Source organism: Hemiscyllium ocellatum, chromosome 39 (assembly GCF_020745735.1).
Source record: "Hemiscyllium ocellatum isolate sHemOce1 chromosome 39, sHemOce1.pat.X.cur, whole genome shotgun sequence".
NCBI lineage: Eukaryota > Metazoa > Chordata > Chondrichthyes > Orectolobiformes > Hemiscylliidae > Hemiscyllium > Hemiscyllium ocellatum.
In genome coordinates this window covers 24,610,382-24,622,711 of record NC_083439.1, presented here as the reverse complement: position 1 = coordinate 24,622,711, position 12,330 = coordinate 24,610,382, and the positions used below count along the sequence as shown (strand labels likewise).

The following is a 12,330-nucleotide window of genomic DNA, read 5'->3' as shown; positions in this document are numbered from 1 at the left end:
CCTACAGCCTGATAGCATCCAACCCCCCCACCCATATCTCACATGCGTATACACATGTGCACACACACACCCACTCAGACAGGAGGATGGAGCTACCCCTACCAGGCTGACCTCTACCAAGTTTGGCAGCACAGTCCCCCGCCCTTGGCCTACCCACGTACAAACAGGGCTCAAAACAGGCCACTCACCCCTTTGAACCTGCTACACCATTCAATAAGATGACGGCTAATCTGATTTTAACTTCAACTTCACATTCCTGCATACCCCCGATAAACTTCCACCTCTTGAGAAAATGTCGACCTCTGTCTTAACAATATTTAAAGCTTATGCGCCTGCTGCCTTTTGAGGAAGGAAATTTCAGAGACTCTCAACCTTCTGAGAGAAAAACAAATGTTTTCCATCTCTCTGTCTTAAATGGGTGACCCCTTAATTTTAAGCAATGACCCCTAGTCTTAGATTGTCTCCCAAAAATAACTGGGGCCTATGCTGGTGCCCATACCACACGTATGACTTGAAGAAAAAGACAGGAGTTGAAGGAGAATTTGTATGTTTTGATTAAGTCACCTCTGACTCAGCTAAGCTCGAGAGGATACAGGCCTACTCTGTCTAGCCTCTTCTCATCAGGAAGTCCATTCATTCTAGGGCACGTTGGCTGGAATCGAACAGCAGAGCAGATCGATGTGCTGAATGGCCTAATCCTGCTGCTGTATTGTATGGCTGTATGGAACTGGGCCTGGCTGAGGTTGGCAGTCCTCCCCAGGTGATGGTTACCAGAAGGTTGTGGTCCCCATTGCAGTTCCCAGCAGGCAGAACAACACCGGGGAGTCACTGACCTCCATTCCCCACCCTCTGCTGCCCACCGTCCTGCCCAGGGATCCCACAGTCTCTGGAGGAGAGAGGAGGAAACGACAGCTAGCTGGGCCATTCTGGCCAGCTGGGAGGAGGGGAGGGGGGCAAGGTTAGGAAGGCCCTGTGCCCAGCAGCGCCTTGAGTGGACCCTGGAGATGGCAATCAGGCAAGTTGCCACCGAGCATCAAAAAGACTCCTCCAGTCAGCATCCAGGATGCAATAACAGCCCCAGCAGGAGGTCCAGAGCCCAGTGAGAAAAGCCTGCTGGTACAGACTGTGAGCACCAAATCCTCTAACTCCTCTCTGACTGTCCACTACAGGAGCTGCAGTATGTCGAAGATTACACTTTTAAAACTGAACAGATTTAAAAATTAAGTTAATAAATTTAACCAGTGAAGGAATTAGCCATTTACAGTACAGATGGTATAGTAGTTCAACTTTCAGAGTACAGGTATAATGTTTTAGTTTCTTTTCTGTCTGCTAAAGAAAGCCTTACAGAACCTAATTCCAGGCCTAACGTTGGTTCCTATGAGAATCAAAGCTTCACTTAAGTCTTTTCACTTCGTCACATCACTTTAAGTGACGATACCCCATTTCCCAGACTAATCTTATCCCTGCAAATATTGCGTGCAAGTCCATTTTGTTGGAGCCAAAATATGCATCATTTGCTTTCTTCTGACCTTCCACAAATCAATTCTCCACGTCTATAGCAAAACTCTTTGTTGCAACTTGTATAAATTATTCTTTACATCTCCCTTTAGCTTTGGTAGCAAGTTAGATGCTAGTTGTTCTTGTAAACAAAACTCTTGAAAGAGAGGCAAGAATGCATTGCTGGATGCTGGTTGGCTATTCAAGGGAAAGGTTGGATTCATGAAAGCAAGACTATTGGAGGCAAGGATGGTTTGAGATAAGTTATGTCTTAGAAGAGTAAGGATTAAGGCTATTTTACCCGGCTTGAATCTTGTAGTAGTTTATTGATAAACTCATTAGGGTTGCTGTTGTCGTTTTCTGTTGCAAAGACTATACCCAAAGGAGAGTACTTTTATTAAAATGTTGAACTATACATCGAGTTTTCTCATTTCATGTGATGGTTGAAAGGAAAACAGCAATACAATGAGTTTTTGACCTGGTGTGTCAAATTAAATTTTATAATAGAGTTTTATAATTAAATACTTAATTGTTGACTTGTTACACCATGTGACTTATCACAACCCCCACTATTTGTTTGTCACCCTCTCAGTAACAAAGCTTTTGTGAGCAGCATCATTAAACATGGCGTCATAAGATTGCACTAATTAGAAGGTGTACCATCTAGTTTATAATACACATCTTACTGAATATACTGGAGTATATTATCAAACTGCTCGTCAAAAATGAAACAGTTCTCAACTTTTCAGGAAATTGATTGGTATTTAAATATTTAATTTGCCTGTCTAATCTGGCCTTCATTATCTTCTCCGTACTGAATTTAAAGTGACAAAGACTGTTGTGATCTTAATCTCTTATGGGAATTGATGTGTTATTTTGCCTCGTTGTTCAACTGCGCCTTGCATGAAAATAAAAGTTTGTTCGTAGGAAGGCAAACTATTTTCCAAATACTTTGTGCCAAATGTGATGCGGAAGGTTTATTTGTGATTTCTGCAGTGGCTCACTGGAAAGCAGACAGCACCTGTCCACAACCCCCAGTCATGGCAATTCCCTGCCAAGTTACTCTGAAGGAAGTGAGAGTGATGCTGTACATGACTCTACTGTGGGGAGTGATTGTGAGTCCCGCTCTACTGGGTACAGCTACCAGCAGAATTCACAAGGGCAGCCCAGTGACCAAGAGAATAGCACGTGCTGCAGTCAATGCAATTCTAACTGCAGTTGCGCATCCCAGGACAGTCTGAAAATGGAGGAGGACCCTGATGGATCCTGTAACCATACACCTGAAAGAGAAGACAACATGTATGTATACTCAGAGCCATTTTTATTGTGAAACTAAGGAATCAAATTTGCTTTAACTCCATAAATCCCGCTTTTTGCGCTATATTGTTTTTCTCCCACTGATTGTTATTTCTGACATTTTTGCAAAAACGACCATTATGGTAACAAAATTAATTTTTGTTTAACCATCCATAATTCTCATGAGGAATCCAAAGATAATTTAATGTGGCAAAGTCTTGCTTTCCATTTTTTCTTTTAATGGCAGAGCCCACATTTCTATTTTTGAAATGAACAAGAAGAAAGTAACCCACACTTACTATAAACCGACCGACTCCCACAGCTACCTAGACTACACCTCCTCCCATCCTGCCCCCTGTAAAAACGCCATCCCATATTCCCAATTCCTTTGTCTCCGCCGCATCTGCTCCCAGAAGGACCAGTTCCAATACCAAACAACCCAGATGGCCTCCTTCTTCAAAGACCGCAATTTCCCCCCAGACGTGGTGGACGATGCTCTCCACTGCATCTCCTCCACTTCCCGCTCCTCCGCCCTTGAGCCCCGCCCCTCCAATCACCACCAGGACAGAACCTCACTGGTCCTCACCTACCACCCCACCAACCTCCAGATACATCGTATCATCCGTCGTCATTTCCGCCACCTCCAAATGGAACCCACCACCAGGGATATATTTCCCTCCCCTCCCCTATCAGCGATCCGAAAAGACCACTCCCTCCGTGACTCCCTCATCAGGTCCACATCCCCACCTACCCAAATTCCACTCCCAGCACCTTCCCCTACAACCGCAAGAAATGCAAAACTTGCGCCCACACCTCCTCCCTTACTTCCCTTCAAGGCCCCAAGGGATCCTTCCATATCCGTCACAAATTCACCTGCATCTCCACGCACATCATTTACTGCATCCGCTCCACCCAATGTGGCCTCCTCTATATTGGGGAGATAGGCCGTCTACTTGCGGAACATTTCAGAGAACACCTCTGGGACACCCAGACCAACTGACCCAACCACCCCGTGGCTCAACACTTCAACTCCTCCTCCCACTCCACCAAGGACATGCAGGTCCTTGGACTCCTCCATTGCCAGACCATAGCAACATGACGGCTGGAGGAAGAGTGCCTCATCTTCCGCCTAGGAACCCTCCAACCACAAGGGATGAACTCAGATTTCTCCAGTTTCCTCATTTCACCTTCCCCCACCTTGTCTCAGTCCCAACCCTCGAACTCAGCACCGCCTTCCTAACCTGCAATCTTCTTCCTGACCTCTCCGCCCCCATCCCCACTCCGGCCTATCACCCTTACCTTAACCTCCTTCCACCTATCGCATTCCCAATGCCCCTCCCCCAAGTCCCTCCTCCCTACCTTTTATCTTAGCCGGCTTGGCACACTTTCCTCATTCCTGAAGAAGGACTTATGCTCGAAACGTCGATTCTCCTGCTCCTTGGATGCTGCCTGACCTCTGCGCTTTTCCAGCAATACATTTTCAGCAAAGGAGAAAGTAACCCTCTTACAAGCTTGGTGTTTTCTGCAGAGGTTGTGTAAAGAAACCATATTCTATTGTATGGTTTAGGCAAATGTGAAGACTGCAGATGCTGGAGATTAGAGTCTAGATTAGAGTGGTGCTGGAAAAGCACAACAGGTCAGGCAGCATCTGAGGAGCAGGAAAATCAATGTTTCGGGCAAAAGCCCTTGGTCTGAAACGTTGATTTTACTGCTTCTCGGATGCTGCCTGACCTGCTGTGCTTTTCCAGCACCACTCTGATCTAGACTATTATATGGTTTAGGCAACTCTTCAGTTCTCCAATCGACTAATCATTCCTCATAGATTGCCCAGATGGTGAGGGCCGAGAGGCTGTTTGACTAAAGGGACATCACATCTGCACCTAACCTGAAACCAAACGTTGTCCATTTTGATATCATTGGTTAGTGAGCAGGGGCAGATAGAGCTGATTTGCTTTTTGCCCCAATTCACTAATCATGGTGTTAATTTTAATCATCCCTATTGACCCCAAGTTCAACAGAATGAGCACCAAGCAGAGACTGAGGCTCCAGCCAGACTAGTGTGCAGACCTTAGAGCCATAAAAGTGCCTCTTACAACAGCAAAATGCTCTATGTTTATACAATATTTATCAGGGAGTAACATTGGAGTTCCCTCCCTAAGGGCGTTACGAGTCAAGCTACAGCACATGGACTGCAGATGTCCAAGGAGGCAACTCACCACCACCTTCTCAAGGGCAGCTAGGGATGGGCAATAAAACGCCAGCGATGTCCTTGTCCCACAAGTGAATAAAAAAGAAGTCCCCAAGGCATTTAACCCAGATTGAGCTTTATGTATAAACAGTGGTTTAGACACTGCTATGCAGAAGAGATGTTAATGAACGTATTGAAAGTGGAGAGAGGTGTACAGAGGTTTGGATAGGTCGACTTCCAGAACTTTGGGCCAAGGTAACTGGTTCCACCATTGGCACTCGTACAGTAATTAAAATGAAGGCAGCACGTGAGGTTAGAATTGGAGGAGAGAGGCAACTTAAAAGGTTCCTAAACCTGGGAGAGGTTAAAGCAATGAGGTGCTTTGAGGCTGTACAGGAAACAAGGATTAAGATTTTAAAATTGAGATGTTGTTGGACAGGTAGAGAAATGGGATAATCAAGTCGAGAGTTAAGAAAGGCATGAATGAGGTCTGCAGCAGGTGATGGACTGAAGCAGGGGCAAAGTCAGATGATTCTGTGGAGGTGGAAGAAGACAGTCTTGGTGAAAGCGTGGAAATGTGGTCAGTAGTTTATCACAGGGTCAAACGCAACCCCACGGCTGTGATTGTATCAGGTCTGATTCAGCTTCAGTCTGTTGTGGCATTGAAAGGGAAAGATGTTAGCACATGGAGACCAAAGAGAGTGATTTCAGTCTTTACAGTATTTAGCTGGAAGAAATTGCTGTTCAGATGCAGTGGGAGATTGGATTAACAGTGTGACCAACTAGAGACTGTGGAAGCAGTAAGAGAGGTTGCACTCAGAAAGAGATGAGTGTCATATTTATGGAATCTAATGATGTCTTTACTGAAATTTTACCCACTGAATCAAGAGAGAAGTGCTGTGACTGTACTGCTGCTTTAACTGAGCTGTTGACTCCCCTGCCCATGTAAATATAATCTAAATTGGAAAGCTTAAAATACAGCTACTTCTGTCATTTCGACAGCCAGTTATAACCACATGCTATCATAATAAGTGCTTAGAAAACTATAACTAAAGGTAATTGAAATTTATTTAATCACTCGCTATGTCCCCATAACATCATTCCCTTTCAATGCCATAACAGACTGAAGCTGAGTTAGACCTGTTACAATCACAGCCGGGGGGGTTGCGTTTGACCCTGTGATAAACTACTGACCACATTTCCAATCTTTCACCAAGATTGCCTACTTCCACCTACCTTGCACCATGTGACTTTGTCGGTGCCTCAGTTCATGTCCTGCTGAAGCCCTCACTGATGACTTTATTAACTCGAGAATTCATGATTCCACTTCTCTACCTGTCCAACAACATCTCATTAAATCAAAAGGAAATTGTGATATAAAAGGAATACAGGTGTTTATGTGCGGCTTTAACTTATGTGATCATTGATGGCAAGGATAGTAACTGCTGCTAGTCCTTAATTGCCCTGGAAGTGACATGGAAGGGCATTTCAGAGAGCATTAACAGTTAGCCTGGAGGGTCTGGAGTCACAGGTAGGCCAGACTAGGGAAGGAACAACTTCCCTAAGGGGCATGAGTGAACCAGATGGATTTTTATGATTGTTTCATGGTTGCTGTTACTGAGACTAAAGCTTTCGCGTCTGCGTTTTTAGAATAATTACATTTGAATTCCAAAAGTGGCTCTGATGGTTCAGAGAGACAACCTAGGCCTCTAGGTTGCTCCTAGTATGTCACTGTCTTCCCCTTGATCATTCAGGACTGAAAAAAGACTATTTCAAACTAACTGAGCTGTTGTCACTGGTTTGCTGATGGGTTTGGGGAGGTGGGGAGTGTCCGAAGAAGTTCCCGATCATCATGTAGGTAAATAAAATGCATGGTGTTCGGTAAGATCTCAGGGAGGAGAAAGTGAGGACTGCAGATGAAGGGCTTATGCCCGAAACGTCAATTCTTCTGCTCCTCAGATGCTGCCTGACCTGCTGTGTTTTTCCAGCACCACACTTCTCAACGTAGGTTCTCATGAGACAGAAAGAGTACAGCTTTAATGCCAATCATCTCTGTTATCCAACACTGGTAATTTTTATTGAATATTTTTAAGGCGGCAGTAGGTTGATTCATTGGGCATAGAAAGAATCTAGAATTAAATGTGAATGTGGAATTCAGGATATAAGCAGGCCACCAATAATGGCTGAGGGGTCTTAAAGATCAATATGGCCTACTTCTGCTCCTCATCCATACGATCCTGCTGTGAGACATGTTTCCATACTTATTATTTTAGACAGCTCAGAATTCCATCCTGAACTTTAAGGGAAATTCTGAACAGATCTGATGCAACTCTTTCACTCACAGTAAGCTTCCTAATTTTGTCTTTTGGCTTATTTTCACATGAATTGGACAAAGTAATTCTGATCCGGTGTATGCTTGGGGTTTATCCCCCAGGGTAGATCATTTAGGACTGAGATGATGAAGCTCTTTCCTCAGAGGGTGGTAAAGAGGTCCAACAGTGATCAAGTTGAATGGCAGGGTAGACTTGTGGATCTGAGAGGACTATTGCCTATTTTTCATGTTCCAATGTGAGTCTTGAAGACCACATGAAGTTTAAATTCATTTGTACTTTTGAAGAAAAGAATTTTGTAAACATCAGTGACTCAGTGGTTTGATTCCACCCTCTGGTAACTTCTGTATGGAGTTTGCGCATTCACTCTCTGTTTGCATGGGTCTCCTCTGGGTACTGCTCTTTCCTCCTTTGGTCCAAAGATTAGATTAGATTCCCTACAGTGTGGAAACAGGCCTTTCAGCCCAACAAGTCCACACCAAACCCTCCGAAGAGTAACCCACCCAGACCCATTTCCTTCTGACTAATGTGCCTAACACTATGGGTAATTTAGCATGGCCAATTCATCTGTGGGAGTATGGGAGGAAACCCACACAGACACGGGGAGAACATGCAAACTCCACACAGGCAGTCATCCAAGGTCGGAATTGAACCTGGGTTCCTGGTGCTGTGAGGCAGCAGTGCTAACCACTGAGCCATCATGCCACCTTGGTGTGATGTGAGGGTTAGGTGGATTGTCCAGGCTATATTGTCTATGGTGTCCAGAGATGTATAGGCTAGGTGGATTAGCCATGGGAAATGCTGGGTTGTGGGAATAGGGTAGGGCAGTGGGATGCTGTTCAGAGGGTCTGTGTGGACTCAATGGGCTAAATAACTTCTTTCCACACTTCTGTGATTCCAGAATTTTTCATAAACATAATAATCACTTTTTGTTTGTTTTCTATTTCTCCTTATGCTCTCTGAAGTAAAATCAGTAATGATATACGTCTGTATTGTTCAAATGTCCGAAATGTATTCTGCAGCCTAATTTTCTCATCAGTGAAAAATACTAATTTAAGATGGTTTCTTAGTCTAAGGAGTATCTACACTGACATGGTTAACTTGTGTTTGTTAATATATTCTCACATTATTCATATTCAAATTCCCAATGTTACAGACGCTAGTCAGTAAGGGATAACAATAAGAACGGAATGGACTTTGAAATGGTATTGTGTGACTTGCTGCTTTGAATTTCTAGCTTAGTAATGCCTACGCATTAAAGTTATGAACCTGCCTTTTGAAGTTTAGAGGAAATGTGAAATGACAAATGTAAAACTACCATATAATTTTACAATTATATAAACATTTGTATTATTATATAAACAAACTATTACCTATGTAACTTTTATTATATAATTTAGTATCATTACATAATTTTTAATACATTAGTGAATCTCGTATTGTGTGTTATTAATGAGAAGTCATACTGAAATTGGCTAACCCGTGGAGAATGGAGAATGCAGGGACATAAATACAAAAATGAATTCTTCCTGGTGTTCCATCAGTATCTGAGAATTTCAACTGAAGGGAGTAAATGTGCTTTCAGTTATTCAGGTTGTTTGATTGTTCATTTGATCTATATTTTAAAACATTCGCTGGAGAGTGTTGAGGCAACGCTGGTCAGCTTTTTGTGATGGAAGGCAAAAACCCTCTTCTAGTGAAAAGTAGGATACACCAGTAATTGTCCCTCTACTCTGTGTGGCCTTGCAGCTGCTTTGATGTCCTACAAGTACTGATGGGCTTGCCTACGGATTGACTTTCACGTTAGATTAGATTCTGTACAGGGTGGAAACAGTCCACACCAACCCTCTGAAGAGTAACCCACTCAGACCCATTTCCCTCTGAATGAAGCACTGAACACTATGGGCAATTTAGCATGGCCAATTCACCTGACCTGCACATCTTTGGATTGTGGGAGGAAACTGGCACACCCGGAAGAAACCCGCACAGACACAGGGAGAATGTACAAACTCCACACGGACAGTCGCCTGAGGCCAGAACTGAACCTGGGAGCCTCGTGCTGTGAGGCAGCAGTACTAACCACTGTGCTGACGTGTAATGCTCTGAGATCCAGGCAGTGGAACAGTATGAGGGACAAGTTTGTAAGCCAGATATGGTTGTCTAGCCTCACTTGATTAAATTTAATCTGGATGTGTGCCTATCTTTTCACTACTCATGCTCGTTAACATTTTCTATTATTAGTGACACCTCACTAGGGTAGTGGTCTGGAAACAAGCTCCATTGTTCTTGTAATCGTCACAAAAGTTAGTGTGTCAGCAAAATGTGCAAAGCCCCCAAATTACCTGTTGAATAGACCCAAGTGAACAGAAAACATAGACCCATAGTAAGTAGAGAAACCTACAGAGCATGAAGTGCAGTGTATCAAGAAGGCAGCTCATTCCCACCTTTTGAGGGGCAAGAGTGAGATGCATACCATCAGCTTTTTCATCAGTCCAAATCCTGACAGTATTGTTCATGTCGAGCTACCCAAGAGCCAAACAAATAGTTGTTGTCAGGTCAATGACCTTTGGCATCCACAGGTGGTTGCAATTCAACAAACCAAACAGCAACTTGTTGCGAGCCGAAACTCACATTGTACATCGAGCCCCAGATCCGGACTGTCCACACGCACGCACGCACATGCATGCGTACACACACGGATGCACACACAATTTCAGTAGCTTGCTTTTTAAAAGTTCTGTAACTTTTTTCCTCAGTCCATTGTTATAAAACAGTCATTTTCCAAACTCAGTCTACATTTGAAAATAAATTCAAATCTAAAGATATAGCTTTTAAATATCTCACCTGCCATACGCATGCACAGACATATCCTCCATTGTCTGATTGTGGCATTAAACCTGTGATTTTGGCACTTGAGTTCTCCTGAATTATTTGGACCTTATTGACAGTGACCTTAATACAGTAGAAGTTAAAAGTTTCCTTACTTTTTCTTTTAATTCTAGTAAAAAGCTTGCTGAATTATCACTTCTTAAAGAAGATCCATGCAAACCTGCCTCCTTTCTTCAAAGGCGCAGGTTAATTTGTTGCACTGTTTGAATGTTTCCTGCTTTTGCTTTCAAAAGTCATGGTATGTTTTGTCAATGTTGTTGGATATGCAGCAATGACGCAGATTATAACGATGAAAAAGATCGCTCGGGCATTTAGGTCTTTAAAACTCTTTCTTGTTTCCAGTCTGATTCTGTAAGGTTAGGGGTGTGCACAATTATAACAGGGTGGAAGCAGACAAAGCAAGGCTGTTCATGTTAGCTGGTGAAATAAGGACGAGGGAATGTAGATTTTAGGTTTTACACAAGAATTGCAGGTGGACTGTGAAAAAGAACATTTCTACACAACAAGTGACAATCTGGGACTTGCTGCATATGAGGGTGGTGCAAGGCAGAGATGGTGACAATTTTAAAAGGGAAAAGCATGGGCACTTGCATGAAATTAATGGAAAGAGCAATGGGGATAGCATGGGGAATGGGGCTGACTGGTTTGCTCTACAGAGCTCACATGAACTCAGGAGGCTGAATGGCTCTCTTCTGTGCCTAACAACTTTGACTTGAAGATACATATTTCCATTGGTCCTTATCTGATTTTTATATTCACTGAGGAACTCCAACCTCCAGCATAATATCATTAGTTGCAGCCTACCCGTGGTATAATGTTATTTTACTCTTTGCGGGTTTGCAAAAATCATTATGCACATTGTTATGGGGGTCAGCGTTTTTCTGAAGACAATAAAACTGTAGACTTTCCAATACTTGGCAAACTTATATTCAATAGATATTATACTGTTGAGTACAGTTCATGACTCTATCATTAAGGAGGTTAGGGAGACTGTGCCTGAGTTTTGAAAACAGGTTTAACCTTATTTGATCAATATTTATCCCTTCAGATTACTGTGTCTTTGCATAGAACTTAGTCAACTCCCCTCATCTGCCTCCCTTAGGCAATCTAATTGCAGTAGCTTCATTAAAGACACTAATAACTATTATCACCAATGGGGAGCTTAATTGGGTGCCTTTGAAATTTCATCATTTTTTTGTGGTTATTTTGTTTTGTGTTCATGCAGCTTCAGTGGGATAACTTCATATAGCACACAGTGCAAACATCTGTTAGCTCCCTGCAGCAATCTGCACAAACCTGAAAGACATTTCTGCAAGGTCTTGCAGGCAATTTATTCTGGTATTGCTGTATTCTGGTCTTCAAATGCTCCAGTCTTTCTTAATACTCATGTGAAAGTTGAGTTTTTATGTCCAAGTTTTAAAGCAAAAAGTAGGAAGCTGACTTAGAAATGGATGACGTTTGCAATCGATGGTGGTTTGTGAAAAGTGCCAATAATGATACTGCTTCAGCAGGCAGTGCTCGTGGTTCTGAATTCATCAGGGAGTGTCTGTCCCAGGCTCTCTATTTCTGACTGTTCACGTGGGAAAAAAAAATGAGAAATGGCTTTGCAAGACTATTCTTTGCCAACCTTGCTCTGAAATAAAGCACAAGCTATTTGACAAAGCTGAGGATTTTTGGACCAAATGTCAGGGGTTGACTTTGCAGAGTATTCACTGTGCATTAAATGTAGTTTTTCTGTTTGTGTAGTGCAGGTTTATATTTTTATGGATGTGGTTATTTGAAGTACTATTATGATAAATTGCTATGTAAAATGAAGCTACCATCCATATAAGTATTTATTTTGTGACTCATTTACTGTTGATTTTTCAACATGCTCTTAGCTCTCTCTCTCCCTGTGTCTGTGCGGGTTTCTTCCGGGTGTGCCAGTTTCCTCCCACAATTCAAAGATGTGCAGGTCAGGTGAATTGGCCATGCTAAATTGCCCATAGTGTTCAGTGCTTCATTCAGAGGAAATGGGTCTGAGTGGGTTACTCTTCAGAGGGTCGGTGTGGACTGTTTCCACCCTGTACAGAATCTAATCTAACGTGAAAGTCAATCCGTAGGCATTTCTTCTTTCTTCTTTTATTCCTC

At 43.0% G+C, this 12,330-nt stretch overlaps 1 protein-coding gene across 2 annotated transcripts in view; it reads left to right on the top strand.

The window, feature by feature from the left end:
• LOC132834396 (protein unc-13 homolog A-like) overlaps positions 1-12,330 on the top strand; it is a 575,505-nt gene that overhangs the window by 118,802 nt on the left and 444,373 nt on the right. The window contains exon 10 of one of the 2 annotated variants that reach the window (XM_060853270.1): positions 2,494-2,796. The exons of the other annotated variant lie outside the window; for it this stretch is intronic. Coding sequence (XP_060709253.1) covers positions 2,494-2,796 — 303 coding nt within the window. The remainder of the gene's footprint in view (positions 1-2,493; positions 2,797-12,330) is intronic. 2 annotated transcript variants of the gene reach the window in all.